Genomic DNA, 24,038 nt, shown 5'->3' on the forward strand with positions numbered 1-24,038 from the left:
CCCTCAGCCCTAATTATTTTGTTTCTTGGTTGTAACCATTTTCTTTCTCTTTCAAATAAAACAGACTTTTTTCCTATTTTATATTTTTAACAGCACTGCTCTTCATTTCTATTTCCCCCGAATTTATTGTGCTTGCTTCCTATGCCTACTCTATTAAACTTGATTAAGTCTTTCAAATAACTATAACAAAGGAATGTTTTTTTGGTGGGTCCTCCTTAAACAGTTTTATTTTCAAATGGGAAAACATGTCTGACTGAAGGAAGTCATTTTTTCAGTCCTAAACCAAAATCACTGGAAAAATACTTTTTTCCTATTAGTGGTATGGCTGTTTAAATCTACTACTAAATTTTCCAGGTATACATGACAAGAAAACGTCATGGTTTCAGGTTGTTGCAAAATATATAATTAAGGAAGACTTACATTAGAGTAAAAGTAAAGGAAAGATGCTAATCTGGGCAAAACCTTAGTTTTTCCACTTTTAGACTGCAAGTAAACATATTACAGTTAATTTCATGGATTTCTCTATTGTAACAGAACAGTAATCGTCTCAAAATGAACCAGTAAATATGAATTAAGTATTTAGAATACTTGGAAATAATTTGCTAGGTATATTAAAAATGATACTTATACATACTTATGTATTTTCAAGTGAAGTATTTCTGACAAGAAAAAAAAAACCAGACTTTTTGAACTAAGATTTGTTTCTCTAAGTATTCTGTGGCAAAATGCCAGAGTAAAAAATAAAAACTTCATCATATTTAACTTTCATTTCTTTCTTTTAAAAAAATATAAATGGAAAATAGGTTTTAATCACCCTATATGCTGATTTGAAGCTGTTATGTATCCCAGAAAAGGCCCATGTTCTTTTAATCCATTCCTGAGGGTGCAAATCTGTTGTGGGTGGGACCTTTTGGCTAAATTACTTCAACTGAGATGTGACCCTCCCATTCAAGGTGGATCTTAATTCTTTTTACTGGAGTCCTTTATGAGAAGATAAAAGATAGAAAAAGGCTAGAGAGCTTAGAGAAAAGCCAAGAGAACACCCACAGAAGCTGAGAGGGGAACCCACTGAAGCCAAAAGCTGAAAGCAAGAAAACCCATGAGCAAAGGACCAGCATATGCCAGCCATGTGCCTTCCCATGTAAAGAGGAGTTCTAGATGCCGGCGGCCTTTCTTTAGAGAAGGTATCCTCATGATGCCTTAATTGGGACATTTTCATGACCTTAGAACTATAAATTTCTAAGCTAATAAATACCCATTGTAAAAGCCAATCCATTTCTGGTATATTGCATTCTAGCAGCTTTAGTAAGCTAAAACGCCACATTCAAGAAGCATTTTTGTGATAAAAATATGCTTTCTAAAAGAATCGATCTTAGTCAAACTAAAATTGTCATTCAGAGTTTCGAAAAGTCAATGAATAACCATCTAAAAGAGAAAGTACACACATATTGTATGATCCCATTTATATAAAATATAAATTGTACAGACAGAATTATATTAGTGGTTATGTATGGCTAAGAAAGGACCGGGGTATTGAAAGGTGACTGATAAGGTATTTGAGCTTTTCTTTTTGGAGTAATGAAACTGTTCTAAAATTGATGGTGGTGATGAATGCACAACTCTGATTTTACTAAAAGCCACTGGATGGATTGTACAGTATATGAAAATATCTCAATAAAGCTGCTTAAAAAAAGAAAGATTAAAAAAAGGAAAGAAAATACATACTAAAATATACTCAAATCTTTCATCATAAAAATGCTAACTAAAGCAGCCCTAATCTCAAAGAAATGCTTTTTAAAATATATGTGGACTATCTTCAAAGGAAAAAATACTGAAAAGGGACCCATTTAAGCACCTTTATAGTGTTAATAAAATGACATTTAAAAGATACATTTTATTTTTACAGACCTAAACCAGGGAATAAACAAAAAGGATGAGCTAATATTTGCTTTTATACAGCAGTACTATGTTAATTTCTCTTTCAATAAAAGTCTACATAAAAACTAATTTAATTAGATTTTTCAAAATTATCAGCATCCTTTCCTTAAATGATTTTAGGAACTGCCGACATCTTAGAATATAACCAAATACCTTTTTCTGAAGATGCCCCTTCGTTCAGGATTTGAATTGCTCGTCGAATATCCAGGTTGAACAATGCCACAGCAGCAGCTCTCTCCCACTCCCCTTCTTGTACAAGGGAGTTCACAAATGGCCCTACATCTACATCTGTTCCTTTCTTTATCCATCCACAAAGCTGCAAAGCTAAGATTCTTTCTTCACTTAAATTTTGAATATCAGTTTGCTTATCCAACCCACTCCAATTATGTCTGCTGCTTTCCACCATTCCTAAAAAGAGAAAAGCTTTTTATATTAATTGCCTTATTCTTTATTGTCATTTGAAATATATCTGGAAAACAAATCTTTCTTACAGAGAAATATTTCAACAATATATTTTGAATATTCAACTCAATCACAACAATTTTATGCTAGCATAAAGATGACACATACCAGAATTAAAACATATTTTACATGTTTTGAAATATAAGTTTCTCGAGTTATCAAAAGAGCTACTGGAAGAAGTGAAAATGCTCTGGATGGACTAAGCTGAATCACTGCTTTAAAGAAGTCTTCCTATTATTCTCTAACTCAACAACCAAGTTTCCTCAAGTTCTTTTAGCACTTAACATAAGCTGCCATACTTTATTTATTAATTTATAGTTCAAGCTCCTCTCCCACTAGAACATAAACTCCAAGATGGCAGGGAACTTGTCTGTTTTAGTCACAAGACATCCCCAGTGCCTGAGATCCAATAGGAGCTCTTTCTCCCTCCCTCTCATCTCCCTTCTTCCCTCCTACTCCTCTTTACATATATGAAAAAAATGAGATCATAAACATCAAAATACTTCATAAGTTTAAGGTAAATAGTAAAGTTAAAATACCACTGGAATGATTTGAAGGTCTTTTTTTCCCTTACTAAATTAGGAGACTTCACACTCTAATTCTCTTTTCATGAGGAAGCCTAATATTCTTGAAGCATTATTTAGATTGCAATCAAAGCAGTTGATCCTAATAGTAAGATACTTTTACTTAGGATGATACCTGGCACAAAATAAAGGTAAAACTTACGGACTCTACTAATTGCAAATCAAATTTTTAAATATTCTAGAAAGTTTTACCATTGCAATTATAATACAATTATCTTTTTTTTTTTTTTTTTAACAAAAAGGACTTTCAAAATAAATTGAACAGGAATTGGGCAGAGGAATGTCCAACATTACAAACTTCTTCTGTTATTATTGTTGCAATTTACATTTGTAATTCATACATAAAATGCATAATATACTAATTATACATTTTTAAATACTAGATCAATAACAAATAGGTTTTGAGAGTTAACTCAACCAGCTGTGGAAGGCCATGATTCCCACCTCTTAGGATCCATGCCCTTGAATAATCCCCTTGAGTTTGAGCAGAACTTAGGACTTGTTTCTAAACAGTAGAATATGGTAAAAACAAAATCATTTTGCAAATGTAATTAAGGGACTTATACAGTTGATTCTGATTTAATCAAAAGGACGATAATCCTGTTGGGGTCTAATCTATTCAAGTGAGCACTTTAAAAGGGATTCTATAGGTAAGAGACAAAAAGCAGGAAATTCTCTTCTTCAAGAAATCCTGAAATAAAAGTTGCCAAGTAGTGAGAAAAGTCCAACTGGCAAGGAACTGCAAGAGTCTCTAGGAGCTGAGAGCAGTCATGACTGACAGTCAAAAAAAATACCCCACATACCTCAGACTTACAAACACAAAGAATCAAATTTGACCAACTCAACAACTATTTGTGAAGAGGACTCCAACTCTCAGAAAGGAACACAGTGTGGCTAGCACCTTCATTTTAGCCTTGAGAGGTCCTGAGCAGAGTAGCTAAGCTCTACCATATTCCTGACCCACAAAACAGCTAAATAATAAATGTATAGTTTTAAGCTAAGTTTAGAGCACTCTGTTACACAGCAGAGAACACTAATACTACACTGCCCAAAGTTGACTTTAGCTATATTCAGCCTTGTTAGGGCATTAAAGGGATAAATGTAAGCAAAAATAGGAAAATATTATAAATGTAATCAGCTGTTGATGGAAGCAACCCAAGTGACCATCAACCAATGTATGGATAAACAAAATGTGGTATATATGCACAAAGGAATATTATTCAGCAAAAAAAGGAATGAAATCCTGATGCATGCTACAACATAAAGGACTACTGAAGACATCATGTTTGAATGGAACAAGTCAGAAACAAAGAATATATATTGTATGATCTCAGTGACACGAAATAATTAGAATAACTAAACTCATAAAGTTAGGATTTAGAATACAGATTACCAAGGGCTGGGTTGGAGCAGAGAATGGGGGGTTAATAGAAATGTACTATACTAAAGCAAGGTGTTAATAACAGGGTGGCATATGGGGAAAAACATACACCTAATTTAAACTATGGACTATAGTTAATAGTACAATGTTAATATTCTTCCATCATTTGCAACAAAGGTACCACATAATGCAAAGTGTCAACAAAAGGGAGTTGTATAGGGATGCTGTATTTTTACAAGATTTTTCTGTAAACCTATAACTGCTATAATTTAGAAAATTTGTAAAAAGTACAAAAAATTAATCAGTTTTCATTTGTAAGTCATATATATTTGCATACATAATGGAAAGCATTACTTAATAAAAATCATTTAATCTAAATATTTGTAAAGAGTAAAAAAATGGTACATAGCCTAAGTCTAAACTCTCCATTGTACCTACTTCATATTTTTAAATAACCTGTGTGACTATTTGATGTTAGATAGCATCAAAAGTCTAAAATATTACCCATGTTAGTTAGCATATATTTTAAACTATATGCCACTGCTTTATGAAAAGTTTCAAGATGAGTTCTTTCTAAATTTTTGATATTTAAAAAATACATAACTTACACTTGAAATTACTTATTTTACATCTTAATATTGGATTGCCAATACTGGTCAAAGAATTACAAGAAGATTTCTGAAAAAAAAACTTTCTTACTTTAAGAAGGAGCCACTTTCCACCCAAAGAAAAGAGGAAGCATGCTGCCTTACATGCAACCATTAAGGAAGCCAGCTCAAAGACAACACTTTTAGCTTATGAAGAAAGTTTTAAGACCTATAATGAGAAAAGTCCAGGCATTTACTTTTCAGAACTTAAACTGTCAATTCAGGTAGAATGTTGTCACTACATTTCAGGTAGAACAAGCTGCAGATGAACATTATGAAGAATTTATTTTTATCCCTCCCCTATAAATATTGGATTCAAATGCTGGTAGTTAACTAATGGTAAGAATATTATAATTGTTATGTCATAACAGGTTAAAAAAAAGCAGCAATTTATTTTTCAAATGACTTCTTATAGTTTAATAATGTTTCAATTTCTCAGTTTTTATTTTATAGAATTTGTCCCATGGAATAGAATAGAAATCAATATATATGAATACAAAGTACTCTGCTAGTGGGTGAAAATATATCTTGTAAGTCAAGTGCATGGGTAATGTATAATGTATTTTAGTTGACCAGAGACCTTCCTACTGATTGATAAGTATGTTACAGGTAATTAGGGTTATCAAATAAGTATTACTATGAGTTTCTGAGCATATAGTCATATTATGATTTTTTTTTTTTTTTTTTTTTTTTTTTTTAGAGAGAGGGAGGAAAGGAAGGAAAGACAGAGAAGGAAGGAAGGGAGGAAGAAAGGGAAACATTTTTAAACATTTTCTTGTTTTATTATATTTTGTTTGTTTGTTTGTTTTTTACATGGGCTGGGGCCGGGAATCGAACCGGGGTCCTCCGGCACGGCAGGCAAGCACTCTTGCCCGCTGAGCCACCGCGGCCCGCCACATATTATGATTTTTAGCATAAATGACTTTTTAAATATATTATTTTGAACACATCTCTGGAAAATAATTTAAAACATTTACGCATGTAAAGCAATATTCAAGTGACAAAATTGTATCCCCTACATTTGAGACTCCCCTATATATATAATTAGTAGAATAAATGTTTTATTGATAGTTAGAAGGGAAACAAGTTCATCTAAACATACTGAAATTCCAGCTATTTTGACCTGAGGTCATTTTGAAAAGAGAATTTCTCTAGATGAAAGCATAACATTTTCATCATGTTGGCTAGAAAGCTGATTAACAATTATTATATAATTTTTTGTCATTTTAAAAGGAAGGAATTAAACCTATCAATACAGATTCCCTCACAGCATATATCCCTCTCATCCTGATTGACTTCAACATTGAGTCCATCCAGCAAACTAACTTCTCATTCCTTTACTCCCTTATCTTCAGTAATTCTTACCTCCAAAACTTTAGCTACTTCTCTCATGGACACACTCCCAAATATCCCTCTTCCAAAAGAGCCAGTTTTTAACCATAACCTCCTAGGCCTTCTAGTAATCTACTTCCTCTATCTTTATTGACCTCACAGTTTCCTGATCACTCTGGCCAAAAAAGTAATTGCTCTCTTGACAATATTCTTAATTCTCTTGCCCCTTCGTTCTTTATTCTGCCTGCTGCTGGTTAAAAAAAAAAAAAAAAAAAAAAAAAGTTGCCCTGCAATGCTTTCATGACAGCTTTCTCTCCTGTTTTCCATACCTACTCCCTACAACCTCCCTGCTCTCTTGTAACAAGCAAACCTTCTACTATACTGAGAAAATAGGAGCCTTCAGATGGAAAACACCTCAGCTTCTAGTCTCTGAACTTTCTTCATCCTGCAGAGCACATTCCCCTTTTTTTCCTCCCCTTTCCTTCTGACTAATATGGAGGAGGTATAGGCCTTTATCTTAAGAATTACTCCACCTGGATTCCAATCCCTGCCATCCCTAAGAACCTTGCTCTTCATCCCATTTTCTCTTGAATCTTTAACCTTTCTATGGACTTCTTCACATCAGCATTTAAGAATGCTCAACTTAATCCCATCGTGAAAACAAAACAAAGCAACACAAAAACCCTTACTTGATCCCTGATTCTCCTCCTACTGACTATCTTTTTATTCTCCAGGAATAAAATTTCTCAAAAGAATTACTCATATTGATGATTTTTACTTCCTCAACCCACTCTAAATTTTAACTTAACTGCATTCAGCTTCCACCCCAACTTTTAAAGCCATTTCTCCTTGGTTACCAGCGGCCATCCTACTCCTAAAGCCAAAGAGTACTTTTCAGATCTTGTCTTATCTGACTGAATCTGAAGCAAGGTACACTTGACAACTGACTTCTCTTCTTTTGTTCTCATGAACATACTGTTCTCCTGGCCTTTCTCCTATCTTTGGCTGTCCCTCCTCAGTCTACTTTAAGCCTCTTTTGTCACTCTGAACACCTAACCTGGTCAATTTCATCCATTCCTATGATACCAAATACTTACCTCTAGTTATAATCCACTCCAGAGCTTTGGATTTATCTTCTACTCCCCACTGGACATCTCCATCTAACTATCTCAAATTCAATTTGCTCCAAAATAAACTATTCTCAAATGCATTCTTATATTTCTAAGTAAATGGTACCAATATTAACCTAGTTTCCCCAATATTAACCTAGTTTCCCAAATACATGCAAGCAGTCTTTGATTTTTTCTTTTCCTCCATCCCCTTTACCCACTTAATCATTAAATTGTGTCCCACTCTCTAAATTATTCATGCTTCTTTACCTCTCTGCCATCAACCCTGGTAAGGACACCATCACTTCTTCCCTCATCACTGTATGTATGCAGCTCATATTCTTGCTATTAATTTTCATTCCTTCCAATTTATTTCTCACAAAGAGTGACAATTCTAAAACACAAATCTAAGCCTGTCATTACCCTTTAAAATCCTTATTTGGTTTCCCTTTGTTACAGAGTGATAAAGCTCCCTAAAATTTTAACATAATTTCTAAGCTCTTCCTGAATTAGGACATTGCGTACCTTTCTAGCCTCTGTTCTTTCTTCACTTCCCTTCTCAAGCTCTATTTCATGCATACTAATTGTACTATGCTTTCTTCTCTCTGAGCTAACTGAATATACTGCTACATGTTTGGTTCTTACCTTTGCCTTTATTTCCTCCAGTAAACCTTCTCTAATCCTTAAAACCAGAATAAGAATCCTTGGTGTACATTATTGCCTGTTCTTCCTCATGCTATAACTGCCTGTTTACTTGCCCATATTCTGAACTAGAATGTAAACTTCCCAAGAACAAGAACAACATCTTTTTTTTTCAAGCTCTGTGAGGCAAGAAATTTGTCTATCTTATTGATAGTTATGCCTCCAGTTCCAGGACAATTTCTGGCACATACAGAGCATGTAATAAATATTTACTGAATGAATGGACAAACTTACTAAATATTATAGTTGTAATAAATAAAGTAACATGGAAAAAGCAACTAGCACCATGTCTAGATCACAGTAAGCACTGAATATGTATTATTTATTTCTCACTGTTAAAATTTAGCTGTATACTCTAATCAACCTGTGCATTAGATTACCATGGACAAGATGTTTCAAAACGTTGAATTACTACATGCTGAATTATTAGACATAGAATGAGATAAAGAGGATGTGCCAGATAAAACAAAAGGTTGAAACTTAGGTGTGCCATCTTTGACAGTAATTCTACTTTTTACCTTTGGGTAGTAGAAACAAAAATATCTACACCAAACTAAATAAAAAGCTGGAAATCTAGCAATAAGGAGATGAGGAACTCTTTTCAACAGTGGTGGCTCTTTAGTCTGAGTCAAAAGATGACTCATAACACAGGGGTGGGATATTCAATTTTGTCTCTTATACTACAAATATTAAGACATTCTACTTTTCCCCTGTTTTTCCTCAAAAGTAGTTTTTTGGCTTTTACCTAAAATATGTCAAATTACAATAAAAATAATAATTGACCTCAGAATAACTGAGAATGCAATGTGGGCTGATCTGCTAAAATACTTTCACAATTCTATAGATTTAGTATTTAATTCTTTGTAGTAGTGGTTCTAAAATCATGAAACACATTCTTCAGGTTCATTTATGGGGGTAATAAAATATGCCTGCCGTTTCTTCTAAGTTAATAAAAATAGCAGTCCAGAAATATCTAATTAAGCTAACTCATTTTATTACTTATAATAAGGGTTTAACTTTTTTGGTGAAGGGTCAATGAAAGAACACCAAAATGAAATAGATAAGTGGTCTATTGTACCTTTCAACAATATGGACCATAGCAAACTGGACATCCTTAAAAAGAAAAACTACAATATTAACAGTTTAATTTAAACATTTAACCTACTCATTAAAAGAAATAGCATTATTATTTTTTGAGTACTGATGAAAGTGCTGTGAAAAACCAAGTTGGATTTCTTACTTCTACTAATGTTCTTGGATGAGACAATGTAAACTACTTTCTAGCAACTGAACTTGGACCCAAATGGACTGCTATCAAAAGCTAAAGTCTGAATCTTAGTCAGAGAGATACTTATAATCAAAACTTCCATTTCAATTACAAAAAAAAACTAGGAACAACTGTGTAAAAGCAGCCAATGAGAAAAATAAGTTTGGCTCTTCTGCCATCTCTATTTTATTCTCAAATAGTTTATCAATTTCAACCCTACATTAAGACATCAAGGAATATTTCAAATATGGCTTCTTTGGGTAAGGTTATATTTCATGTCATAGTTATAGTTGTTGTCATTAGATGACTAAGTGAAAATGCTTGGGAAAGCAAAATAAAAAAGGAGTCTCCTTCAATTAAACATCTTTTTACTTCATTTTTAAAAAGCAAAATACAGTGATTAATATCCTAACAGCTGGCATTCTAATAAATCACCTAATGTACTGCCTCTCAAGGTGGGTCTTCAAAATAATAGTATTAAATAAATGAACTGATACATTTAGAAAATCAATATCATTTCAAAGAACCAAGACTTCCTCAAGAAGGGGTTTGGGTATAATTACAATTATGCATTTAAACCAACAACTCACTAAAATATATAACTACATAAATTTATGTATGTACACTATCCTGGGGGGAAAACTATGAGTTCAAAATAGAAAATGAAATGGAATTTTCTTACCCAAAGATGATTTTACAATTGATTTAATTCCTGCATAAACCAATGATCCTTTGTTCCCTGGAGATTTTTGATCCATATCTTCTGTATACTGCTTCATAAGTATTTAAATGTATAGGAAATACTTGTAATTATGAATAATACAATGTTTCAAAGCTAAATTTGTTTTGATTTGGAGCCAATACAAAGGCATCAGTAAAGGTGGTTCTATTCTGTTGCAGAAATACACGTTTTTTGCTTCTGCACAATTTGCAAAGAAATGTTTCATGTTTAAGAATTTTAAATACTTTTCATTGAAATTTTAGAATTATGCAACTTGTATTATCATATAAAACATTCATATCCTCAAACTTGCCTTTTAGCAAACGTCAAGATTACTTCTACCTGATTCATCTCATTAAATTCACAATACAAAGGATATAATGCAGAGTATACCAGAGTGACTTGAGCTGTGGATCTTCATTTCCAGCTAAAATGTGGTTTCTCCAAATCTGCTCCGTATCAAGTCCATACCTCGATAAAGCCCGAAGGCGCATCTTCGTTGCTATATCTTTTTCTAAGGAATTATCATTTTCTTCTTCTGCACATTCATACAAATGACGACCACAAGCCCACATTAAAGATGTAATTGGACTCCAAGCAAGAGATATTCTTTCAAAAACTGTAAAGTCAGACATGGTTCGGTTGGGAGTTACAACTATCATTCGATTTTGACTTGACGGATGCCACGAAAAGGAAGCAATGTAATTGTCACAAGGCTGTACACTTCTTTCAATTATCGTGGGTTCAGTTTCATCCCCAATAGGAGTGGGTGTATGCTGCATATCGTACAATCTAATAATATTACTATCCCTTGTTAAAGTGGCAAGCAGACCAGTTCTAGTTGGACACCATGCTACTTTCGTTAAGGGCTTTGGTTGCTCAGTCAAAGTCAAAACTGGCTTTTCAAATTTTCTAAGATCCCATATGGCAACCTGACCTTCATAGAAGGAAGCAACACGATCGTGGAAGTATGGGTCTACTGTCACCCCCTGAACGGCTTTTGTATTTACAAACATTTTTTGGCTTGTATTCCGAAGATCAAATATAGCTAGGTTACGATGCATACCAGCAAGTAAAAGTTTCTGGTCTCGTGGAAGCCAACAGAGAGAGAGACAAGCATCATTCTGACCTAATTCATAAAGTGGTTTTGTTACTAACAATGTTGTTTCGGTTTCACCTGCTGAGAGTCTCACTTTCTCCAAAGGAACTATATCAGGAGTATATTTGCTACAGATATCCCATATTAGCACTGAAAAATCAGCTCTATGCTTGTCTAGACCAGCAGCAAGCCAGTTATTATCCAATGGATTCCATGCAAGGGTATTGCATTGCCGTGCATGTTTTGGAACAAATTCTTTTCCGATCAGATCTTTGAATTTTGAGTTATGATCTTGACCGAGACTTGTAAGGACTACCCGACCATTTGCTTGTCCAACTGCCAGAAGACATTCAGGATCATAATTGAGATACCAAGCAACACATTTCATATAAGGTGTATCTGAATTTATTGATAGTAATGTAGCTGCAGAGTCTTCAGATAAACGTAAAGATCCAGCTTTGAGTTCTGAATTCACAGTAGATTCTACATGATAAAGGCTCAGTTCTGAGTCACAAACAACAAATCTATCAACCTGGTGTGGTGCCCATAAAATATCAGGTTTGGTACCGCTCATGTTTATTGATGTCCTCAAGTCCAGTCAGTTCCATTCACTGAAAATCTGTTTAAAAATAAAAAGCTATAAAATATCAACAAAATAAAATTTTTAAGTTGAATAAACTACTCAGAAAGCCAGGAAAGTCTCTACATAGGTAACCTGTTTTAGTACATTTCTATTTCTTATGTCCATTTAGTATGAATTCAAAAGACAGTAGTTACTGAAGAAAAATGATCAACCATTCCTCTAACAAGATGAATTGGCAGGAATCTGAGAATCCTACCTGGGCTTCATTTCCCTCGATCAATTATTTCTTAATTGTAACTTGACTAGTACCTTCAATTTAACCTGAAGGGTTAAGATAACACTGCTGTGGTGAACAAATTAGTAAGTACCATCTCTTTGTAAGGGGTAAAACTTTAAAATTCTATGAATCATATTTCTAAGCAATAATTTTGAGCAGCACTGTACAACAGAACTTTCTACAGTGATAGAAATGTTCTATATCTGTGTACCCAATATCAGTAACCATTAGCCTTGTGGTTACTGATCACTAGAAATGTGACCAGCATGAATTTTAAATTCTATTTAATTTTAATATAAATAGCCATGTGTGGCTCCCATAATGGATAGTACAGATAAAAAGTGCAATGCCACTATCTTCAACTTTCAAAAGAAGTAGGCCTACCTGGCAGAATAATCAATGAAATGCATTGAGCAGACCTGAATTCTATTCCTAGATTGACATATATTGGTTATATGACCTTGGAAAGGCCACTGAGTGGGGGAAGGGTCGTGTGGGGTGACAGGGGGAGGTAGAAGGGAAGTCCTTTATCTTTCTCATCTATATAATATTAGTCTAGTTTGTTCCAAAATTTACTACCACCTTGCTATATTCATGTACCACCTGTACCATTGCTTAATATTTTTCTTTAAATCAACATGTTTTTAAAATATGAAAATCTACTTTAATTGCACCATAAGGGACACAAATGATGGGTTTGACATGTTAATTACATTTTTCCTGCTGACATTAAAATTAATACCTAACTATTAAAATGCTTCATGATGTTTCACCTAAAATCATCCTGTGGTACACACACTGCACTTTGGGAAAATGAGTAAGTAGTCACTGAAGGCTCTGGCAGTTTTCAATGCTATAAAATTTAAATAAGTGTTGAAATGAGATTTTTGAAATGATAAATATTCTAGCAGTTTAAGCACAAATTCAAAATAACCATAGTTAAACTGGTATTTTAATAATAACATGCCTACAAAAATCTAAATATCTATTTATTAATTAAGGTTGGTTAGAGGTTATATCTTATACTCAAAATGAACAAAGATATTTATAATTTTCATTTCAACTTTTATCTGTACAACCAGATTGTCAGTTCTAAGAATGTGGTACATTCCTTTCTCTATTCCTGGTACCAGGTATAGAGCCTGGTACAGCCTCCTAATAAAGATATACCAAAAAAATTAAACTCAAACATAATTAATTACTTCTTGATCTTGCCAAAGTTTAGGTCAGAGATTATCATCTTGAATCTCATGGACCATTATGATTTAGATGATTGGGAAAAACATCTAAGAATTCTTATACTGGCTTCATTTCTTTCCTTAACAATTTTGGATAACACGATTATTTAAATTATATTCTTACTAGAACCCTCAGTTTCTTCATTTCTTTGCCACTTTGGCTTTGCCACTGTCCCAACCCTAGATCAACACAATTATTTACCATTCTCTGTCTTCCATTCATATTGCCAAGTGGTACTATAGACAGAGGTTAGTCCCATGTCCTACACATTGACTCGGTAAGAAATTAAGGTGGCCCGTGGTACTGGTTCAGCAATTCTTTTATTCATCTTTCTACTCTGGCCCTTTAAAAATTCATTTTTATGTTATATCACAATGACCTTTTTAAAACACAAACTTGACCATATATTCAACCCTGCTTAAAAGAGTAGTTTCCACCTGCTCTTAATATAGTTCCAAATCTTTAATATAACCTATAAAACCTTAAATGCCTTGGCCTCTACCTGCTGCTGCAGGTTCATAGCACATTATTCTTCTCTACAGTTACACCGCCCTTCATTTCAATTTCTAGAATGTACCCTCCCCCATCACCAGGCCTTTCCCACTGATGGAGTACCTACCCTCTGCTCATGACCAAGTTAATAACTGCTCAGTCTTGCCATCAACCACTACCTGCACCCCAAGTAATAACTGCTCCCCAGACTAGGTCAGGGCCCCTTGACATATACTCTCATTGAACAGTATTCCTTCCCTTTAACCCATCCATTTCCGTCTCTGTTCCAGACTGTTCCCACAATGCATTTATAATATTATAAACTCCACGAGAACAAGTATCTTTTGCTCTACATTGTACTTCTAGTACCCAGCACTGTGCTAAGCACTTAGTAGATACTCAGTAAATATTTGTTAAATGAATGTATTTGTTGAATGCTCTTGCTGACAGTTACCACAACTGCTATCTTTTGTTACTGAGGTCGACTCTAACCAAGAGCAAAAAGCCCACTATCGTACTAGTTCCAATTATGGGCAGATCCCACAAGTAAGCCAACCTAAGAAAGGATCACTCTAACATACTGCCTTTCTTTTATTCTATAAATATTTATTGGGACATTCATGTCAACTAAGATGGTGGCATAAGATGTTTCAGGTTCCATTCTCCACAGAATCTTTGAACAACTGGCAAAATTTGGCAGAATCATTTTTTTTTCATATCTCAAATTGTTTATTGCTTTATTTTATGGATTGTGAAATTAGACACTCAAACCCCTGTGGCACTTCATAGTTTACAATGAATTTTCATATAAGCACTCATTTGATTGTCATTGTAATACTGCAAGAGAGAACTGGCATGATTTGCATTATCATTCAACTGCATAAGACAATTAGAATAATCTCCCATTATGTCCCTTTTCCCTGTTTTTACCACTCAGAACAAGGAGCCAAGGAATACCTGGGTGTTCCTCATGTTTAGACTCTTGTTTTCCAACATTTCAAAGGCCACCATACTACCCTAACCACTGTACATAAAATCGCAACACAGCCCACACTCACACATCTTACCTACAACTCTATTCTGGTCTCTTGCTTTATTTTTCCATAAAACATGATTACTACAAAGCAACTACATATTCTACTTATTTAGCTGTTTACATCTGACTGTCCATGTGAGAATGTAAGCCCCCTGTGGACAAGGATTTTAAGTCTTTTTTAATTGCTGTATTTCTAGCACATAGAATTTGGTTGGCCATATGGTAGGCATTCAACAAATCTTCACTGAATGGATGCATATTCTATCACAGTGAGGTGCAAAAGAACCATTTTTCTTAAAGTGGGAAACTGTTTAAGGGTTGCATAAGTGGGTATGTGCCAAATCAAGAAAACATCTTTAAAAAAAATGGTAGAAGAAGCTAACGGCATCCTGCTGGCCCTTCCCCTACCTCCTACTCAATGCAGTGTGGGGATGGCCTGTGTTTCCATTGAGAGTCTCTGACCCTGTTCTAGAGGGGGCAGGGTAAGACCTACTCACATACTGGGGTGCCTATATGACGGGGCCAATCTATCAGGAGTAAACCAAACTAATGTACCAGGACATTCATCTCCATCTCGCCCTCTAAGAATTTGCTTGAAATTTAGTAGCTTGAAGACAGCTAAAGCAATGTAAGAAACAATTAAATCAATGCAGCCTATGACAAGGGACTACTGGCTTTAAGATACACAGTAGAGTATTCTAGAGGAGGAGAGGACTCTACCTCACAGAGTGGAGGGGCATTTAGATTCCTGCAAATATGGAAATTCAAAGTGGAAAATCCTAAAGCCTTGACCCAGCCCAAGCCCAGGACAAAACTCAGGCTCTCAAACTTCTGGGGAAGATGGCAGAATATGGAGCTCTAGGACTCAGTCCTTCTACCAAAACAGCTACTAAAGAGGTAGGAACTGTCTGAAACAACTACTTTGAAATGCCAGGAGCCAGAAGAACACTGTGCAGGATCCAGGGAGGGGCAGAGGGAAGAGGATGATAAGTCACAGTAAAGAACTGTAATTTGCTCTTTCTGTGTGGTGGCTCTCATCCTCCACTCTCACTACAGGCCACCACAGGGTCCAGTCCCTGGCTAGCTGCTAGTAACAGAAAGGGACATAAAAATCCTCTTCCCTAAGAACAGGAGTGTGCATGGCTAATTACTGATCATGGTTTCTGACTAGCAAAGTAGCAGGGTCACAGCTCTGAGGCCAACTATTGTTTGAAAGGCAGTGGCAGCCACTGTTTCAATCCCCTGGACAGGTACAGAAGCATGGAGATTTAAAGACACAGGGCTTCCTCAGGGCTGCAGGGGAGAGTTAGCTGAAGGGCTACATTTGCTGAGCAGGCTAGGAAAGCTCAGCTTTGAGAAGCCACTGCAGAAGTTTTGGCCCCCTTCCAGATCCTTTCCATGGGCATTTTGGAGTCGGTCTGCACCCCCTTCAGGGGTCCCTGACACTATTTTGGCTGGGAAAGACCAAATTGGGAAAATCCCTCTCTGGGTGACGCTCCTCCCAGAATGTGCCCTCCAGGCAAAGCAGTGTGAAATGAAGAAGAGTGTAAAAAAACCAGTCTGGGACTGGTTTCAGGTACCCAGGAGAGGGAGATTTGTTCCCTAGGAAACAGAGAGGACAATCAAACTCCTGTAAACATGGTAACTCCAAAAAACTAACAAGGAAAAGCCCAGAACAAGACAGCAGCCCAGTAAAATAGGGAAAACCCTACACTGTATTTGTCTTGGGCCGATTTTCCTGATAGGATGACTGAAGCTCAACAAAATCTTTGTCTTATCACCAGCTTGTTACAAAACCAGGAAACAGGCATCACAAGAAGTAAATCCTAAAGTTTAACATTTCAAAATATTAAAATGTCCAGTGTGCAACAAAAGAGTACAAGGCAAAGAATCAGGAAATGATAGCCCATCCAAGGAAAGAGGATAAAAAAAAACAGAAAACACCAATGAAGAAGATAAAATGTGGATATACTGACAAAGCCTTTTAAAAAAAAAATCTTAAAACTGCTTAAGAAAAGTACAGAGAAAGAACCATAGGATATCAGGAGAAGAGTGAATGAACAATAAGAACCAAACAGAACTACTGGAGTTGAAGACAATGAAAACTGAAATGAAAATTGCTCAGAGGGTATCTACAGCAGAATGGAGATGGCAGAAGAAAGAATCAATGAACTTAAAGACAAGACACTTAAAATGAGTCATGGTGAGGAGAGCAGAAAGAAAAAAGAAATATTAAAAGTGAAAATAGCCTCAGATTAAGGTATTAGTGAAAATAGCCTAATAGCTATGGGACATGATCATGCACACCAATATACATGTTATGGGAGTCCCAGAAGGAGAAGAAAGAAAGGCAGAAGGATCGTTGAACTGGTTTGAATCTATTATGTACCCCAGAAAAGCCATGTTTAATCCTAATCCTATTTTGTGGGGGCAGCCATTTCTTTTAATCCTGACTCAGTATTGAAGGACTGAAACTTTTTATTAGATAATCTCCATGGTGATGTGACACACCCAATTGTGGGTGTGACCTTTTGATTAGATGGAGATATGACTCTACCTATCCCAGGTGGGTCTTGATTAGTTCAGTGGAGTCCTTAAAAGATGAGACATTTTGGAGAGAGCTCAGAGCTGACAGAGAGAGCAGATGTAGACAACTGGAGAAAAAACGCTTTAGAGGACAAGAGACATGGATATGTGGAGATGCTTGGAACCCAGCAGATGTAACCATGTGCCCTCCCATGAGATGTTGAGCAAGCCAGAAACTGGAGAGAACCAAGGAAAGCTAAAAGTGGAAAGCCAGTCCCGAAGAAGCAAAATGAGGACTCCCACAGACACAGAGGCTAAAAGCAACAGAGCCCAGGAGCAAGGGACCAGCAGATGCCAGTGACATGATTTCTCAGCAAACAGAGGTGTTCTAGACCCATCGGCCTTCCTTGGATTAAGGTACCTCTCCCCAGATGTCTTAGTTTGGACATTTTTAAAGCTTAGTTTATATATTTTATAGAACTGTAAACTTGCAACTTATTAAATCCCCTTTTAAAATGCCATTTTCTTTCTGGTATATTGCATTCTGGTAGATTAATAAATTAATACAATAGTCGAAGAAATAATGACAGAGAACTTCTCAAACTTAGCAAAAGATATAAACATGCACATCCAAGAAGTTGAGAGAACACCAAACAGGATAAACAAGAAGAAAAGTACAGTCAGTCATATATCGATTGCACTATCAAATGCAAATGACAAGGAGAGTTCTGAAAGCTAAAGAGAAAAGCAATGTCTTATATATAAGGAAATCCCAGTAAGACTGAGTGCCAATTTCTCATTAGAAACCATGAAGGCAAGAAGGCAGAAGGCTGAAATATTTAAAGTACTGAAGGAAAACAACTGCTAGTCAAAAATTTTGTATCTCATGAAACCTTCTTTCAAAAATTAAGAAGAGAATAAGATATTCTTAGGTAAGTAAAAGCTGAGGGAGAAGATCACCCCTACACCTGCCTTACAAGCAATATTAAAGGGAATTCTTCACACTGAAACGAAAGGACACGAGACAGTGGCTCTAAGAAGCAAAAAGAAATAAAGCCCTATAGTAAAGTTAACCATTTGGGTAGCTACAAATGACAAAATTATTGTAATGTGTTGTTTGGTATGTAATATTAATTGTTACTTCCTACAGGTGATAAAATACAAATGCATGAAAAGTAATGATAAATCTAGGTTTGGGGGATACAATGTACAAAGATATAAGTGGTAAAAAGTACAAAAATGGTGGGGGGACCAAGGGTAAAGTATATGTGCATGATATTGAAATTAAGTTATTATCAAACCAAATATAATTGTTACATACCTAGAATGCTAAATTTTAACCCTATGGTAACCATAAAGGAAAGAGAGGTAGAATTGAGAAAACACTTGTGTTGGTTTGAAACTGTTGTGTACCCCAGAAAAATCATGTGCTTTATCCCTGATTCAGTATTACTGGGTGGGATTTTTGATTAAGTTGCTTCCATGGAGATGTGACCCACCCAATTGTGAGTGGAACCTTTTGATTAGGTAATTTCCATGGAGATGTGTCTCTATCCATTCCAGATGGATTGCCCTTTAGGAGGGAACCATTTTGGAAAAAGCTTGAGAGCCCACACAGCCAGAGACCTTTGGAGATACAGAAGGAAAACACTCCTGGGGAAGTCCTTTGAAGGAGAAGTTGGTAGAGAAAGCTAGCAGATGTCACCATTTGAGAGAAGAACCCCAAAAGTCATCAGTCCTTCCTTTGGAATTAAGGGTATCTTTCCCTGGATGCCTTAGTTTGACATTTCTATGGCCTTAGAAATGTAAACTTTAAACTTAATAAATTCACATTTTGAAAGCCATTCTATTTCTAGTATATTGCATTCTGGCAGCTTTAGCAAACTAAAATAACACTCAGTACAACACAGGGAAGCTAAATATAGAAGTATGCTTTGCTGAAAGTGAGGGACAAAAATGGAAAGGACTTACAAAAGCTAAGTAGCAAAACGGCAGAGGAAAGACCTGAATTATCAGTAGTAACTTTAAATGTAAATGGATTAAACTCTTCAGGCAAAAGGCAGAGATAACTACATGCTCTCTGCAAGAGACTCCTCACTAAAGTTAAAGTAGGTTGAGGGTTGAAGGGTAGAAAAAAATATAACATGCAAGTAGTAACCAAAAGACAGCTGGAGTGACTATAATAATACCGGATAAAATAAACTTTAAGTCAAAACAGTTACAAGAACAAAGATGGTCATTATATCCTGATAAAGGGGGCAATTCAATAAGATGTAACATTTATGAATTTATATGAACCTAACAGCAAAGCCCTACAATATATGAAGCAATTATTGACAGATTTGAAAGGAGAAATTGATTGTCTATATAAATAGCAGGAAACTTTAACATACAACTCTCAATTATGGATAGAACATCTAGACAGAAGATCAGTAAGAAGGACAGGATTTGACAGATGCACTAAAGCAACTAAATCTAATAAACATATATAGAACACTGTGACTGATGAAAACACAATGCACATTGTTCCTGTGTACACACAGATCACCCTCCAGGGCAGACCATTTGTTGGGTCACAAAACAAGTCTCAATAAATTAAAAATAGTGAAATAATATAATGTATATTCTCCCATCACAACAGAATGAAGCTAGAAATAATTATATTATTGATATAATTCTTGGCAAGCCCAAGTTTGTTGAGAGCTTCTCTTGACTATCCTCCTCTGAGTTGTTTTGCTGTTTGTGATAAGAGACACAGCTGCTGCGGGTGCATTAAGGCAGTGGACAGGCAAGCTGCCCAAGCTGTAAGGTCACCAAGTCTGCCCAGAAAGCTCAGAAAGCTAAATGAATACTACCCATAACACCTGCAACTCCAGTTTTAATTACTGGTGGAAGAATGGTCTCAGAACAGTTTGTCTCAATTGGCCATGTAAGTTTAATAGTAAAAGACTGGTTAATGATAACACTGCATCATAAAACCTTCAGAAGGAATGTTTTGTGGATCATTTGTTTTCATGTGGCAGTTTTAAGTTATTGGTTTTTAAAATCAGCACCTTTTAAATGGAAATAACAACCAAAAACCTATCACAGAATTTTAAGACCAATTAAAACAAAGTTTAATGAGAGAGAGAGAGAAAAAAGATGTCAATACTAACTAAAGCAAATTATGGATTCAAGGGATGGAAATTTATGGATTCAATGCAATCCCAATCAAAATTCCAGCAACCTTCTTTGCAGAAATGGAAAAGCCAATCATCAAATTTATTTCCTATGATATGTGTATCACATATTTGCCTCCGTGTATAGATACAGAAATACACATATATAGGGAGACACATAAAACACACACACACAATTTATATGGAAGGATAAGGGTCCTCAAATAGCTAAAGCCATCTTGAAAAAGAAGAACAAAGTTGGAAGAAACACACTTCATGATCTCAAAACTAATGACAAAGCTACAATAATAAAAAAATCATGCTACTGGCAAAGGATAGACATATAGTCACATTTATGGCTAACTGATCCTTGACAAGGTGGCAAAGATACTCAATTGGGAAAGAATAGTTTCTTCAACAAATGGTGCTTGGAAAACTGTACCTCCATTTGCAGAAAAAGGAGGATCCTTTCTCATACCATATATAAAAATCAACTCAAAATGACTCAAAGACCTATACAAACAGTGAACCTGAAATTAAACCATGGGTTTTAATTAATAGTACAATTATAAAAATGTGCTATCATCAATTGGAAAAAATGTTCCACACCAATGCAGGGTGCTGGTTGTGGGTGGTAAATGGGGATCCTCTATTGTATGCATGATTTGTCAGTAAACCCGCAACTTTCATAATAAAGGAAGAAGACAAAAATAAAAAAAAGAAACTCAGGCTCAGAAAAGAGAGGACCCTGCAACTTTACCTCAGGCTGATTTCCATAAGAGGGCTAAATCAAGACCAGCCAACACAGAGCCAGTTTACAAAGACTGTGAAAGGTGATTTTTTACTTTGGTTTGTTGGTTTTGTTAGCTCCTGGCACTCAGGGAAATCTCTGTCATATCATAGCTGAATACAAACTTAAGACACACATAACTCAGGCCATTTAAGTTTAATAGTAAAAGACTATTAAAAGACTATTAAATCACAGAGTTCACATATGAAAACATTAAAATGTGTAATGTGCAAGAAAGATTGCAAGACAAACAAACAGGAATTAAAGGGCCATGGAAAGGAAAAGAGAACAGAAACCGTCAATGAAGACAATTCTTTGGGTATACTAAACAGACTTTTTCCTTTCAGACAGACTTTTTAAAACACATTCTTCAATATGCTCAAAGAAATAAAGGAAATCATTTTTAAAAAACTACAAGTGAAAAATACAAGATTCTCAATAAAGAGACAGAAATTTTAAAGAGAAATGAAACAGATCACAAACTGAAATTAAAAATTCCCTCAAGGGTTTCAGCAAAAGATTATAGTTGGCAGAGAAAAGAATCAGTGAACTCAAAGATAAGTCAACTGAAGTGATTCAGGTGGAAAAGCAGAGAAAAAAATTGAACAGAGCCTAAGAAACCTGTGAGACACTATCAAGTGGACCAATGTACAAATTATGGAAGTTCTGGAAGGGAAAGAGTAAAGGAATATTCAAAGAAATAATGGCAAAAAATTTTCCAAATATAATGAAAGACGTGAATACATATATTAATTGTATATACATATTCAGGAATTTCAACAGACCCCAAACTTGAAGAGAGCAACACCCAAATAGTAAACTACTGAATGCCAAAGATGACAGATTTATGAAAGCTACAAGAGAAAAGCAATGTGTACGTACAAAGTGCTGATAGAAAACAACTGCTAACCAAGAATTTTCTATCCTTGAAGATTATCTTTCAAAAATGAGCGAAAGATTAAGACTTTCAAGATATATGAAAGCTGAGGGAGCTTGTCACCACCAGATCTACCTTAAAACGATGTGAAACAGAGTTCTTTAAATGGAAAGGAAAGGATACTAACAGTGGATTGAAGTGGCATGAGGAAATAAACACCATTAGTAAAAGTAACCATATGGGTAATTACAAATGTCAGTACCATTGTATTGTATTTTTTGGTAAGTAAGCTCACTTTTTATTTCTACAGGTTCTTAAAAGCAACTGAATAACAACGAATTATAAATCCCTGGTTTTAGACATAGACATACAATGTATAAAGATATAATCTGCAACAAGTACAACAAATAGGTGGGGGTATGTTTGCGTAATGTTACTGAAGTTAAACTGGTATCAAATTAAACGTGATTGTTACAGATTTAGGATATTAAATGTAAGCCTCATTGGTAACCACAAAATAATATATGAAAGATATTGTGCTGGTTTAAAAGGATGTATGCCCCCTAGAAAAATCATGTTTTAATCAAAATCCCATTCCATAAAGGTAGAATAATCCCTATTCAATACTGTATGTTCAAAACTGTAATCAGATCATACCCCTGGATGATGTGATTTAGTCAAGAGTGGTTGTTAAACTGGATTAGATGACGACATGGCTCCACCCATTTGGGTGGGTCGTGATTGGTTTATCGGAGTCCTATTAAAAAGGAGAATGAAAGATTCCAAGAGAGCAGAGAATGCTGCAGCACAAGGAAGCAGAGAGTCCACAAGCCAGCGACCTCTGGAGATGAAGAAGGAAAATGTCTCCTGGGGAGCTTCATGAAACCAGAAGCCAGGAGAGAAAGTAAGCAGATGACGCCGTGTTCACCATGTGTCCTTCCAGCTGAGAGAGAAGCCCTGACCTTGTTCACTTGAGTGAGAAACCCTGAACTTACCACCTTCCTGAACCAAGGTATCTTTCCCTGGATGGATGCGTTTGATTGGATATTTCTATAGACTTGTTTTAATTAGGGCATTTTCTTGGCCTTAGAACTTAAACTAGCAACTTATTAAATTCCCCTTTTTAAAAGCCATTCCGTTTCTCGGATATTGCATTCATGTAGCTAACAAACTAGAACAGATATACACAGAAGGAAATGAGAAGGGACTCAAAATTGTACTCTACAAAAAATAAAATAAAATGAAAGCAGGCATTAACAGAAGAACTAAGGCACAAAAAGGTATAAGAATTATAAAGAACAAATAGCAAAATCACAGGAGAAAGTTCTGCATACCAGGAGTTACTTTAAATGTAATTGAATTAAACTCTCCAGTCAAAAGACAAAAATTGGCAGAATGTATAAAATAGCATTCCATATGCTGTTTACAAGAGACTCAGCTCAAATTCAAAGACATAAGTAGGTTGAAAGTGAAAGGATGGAAAAAAATATTCCATGACAATTAGTAAACAAAAGAAAGCTGAGGTAGCTATATTAATGTCAAATAAAACAGACTTTAAGTAAAAAACTGTTACAAGGGACAAAGAAGGACACTAATTACTAAAAAAAGGGTCAATCCAACAATAAGAGAGAACAATTATAAACACAGAGCACCTAACAGTAGAGCCCCAAAATGTATGAAACAAATATTGACAGATTTGAAGGGAGAAATAGATGGGTTCTACCTTAATAGTAGAAGACTTCAATATACCACTTTCAACTATGGATAGAACATCCTGACAGAAGATCAATAAGGAAACAGAAGACTTGAACAATTCTG

The 24,038-nt window shown here is 35.3% G+C and overlaps 1 protein-coding gene across 3 annotated transcripts in view; it reads right to left on the reverse strand.

Moving 5' to 3' along the window:
- Positions 1–24,038, reverse strand: part of MIOS (meiosis regulator for oocyte development) — a 61,966-nt gene that overhangs the window by 32,166 nt on the left and 5,762 nt on the right. For all 3 annotated transcript variants that reach the window (XM_077123084.1, XM_077123065.1, XM_077123077.1), the window contains exons 2-4: positions 10,523–11,861; positions 10,105–10,203; positions 2,092–2,346 (exon numbers count right to left, since the gene is read on the reverse strand). In XM_077123084.1, coding sequence (XP_076979199.1) covers positions 2,092–2,346; positions 10,105–10,203; positions 10,523–11,816 — 1,648 coding nt within the window. In that variant the 5' untranslated portion in view covers positions 11,817–11,861. The remainder of the gene's footprint in view (positions 1–2,091; positions 2,347–10,104; positions 10,204–10,522; positions 11,862–24,038) is intronic.

Source organism: Tamandua tetradactyla, chromosome 1, assembly GCF_023851605.1.
Source record: "Tamandua tetradactyla isolate mTamTet1 chromosome 1, mTamTet1.pri, whole genome shotgun sequence".
NCBI classification, from domain to species: domain Eukaryota; kingdom Metazoa; phylum Chordata; class Mammalia; order Pilosa; family Myrmecophagidae; genus Tamandua; species Tamandua tetradactyla.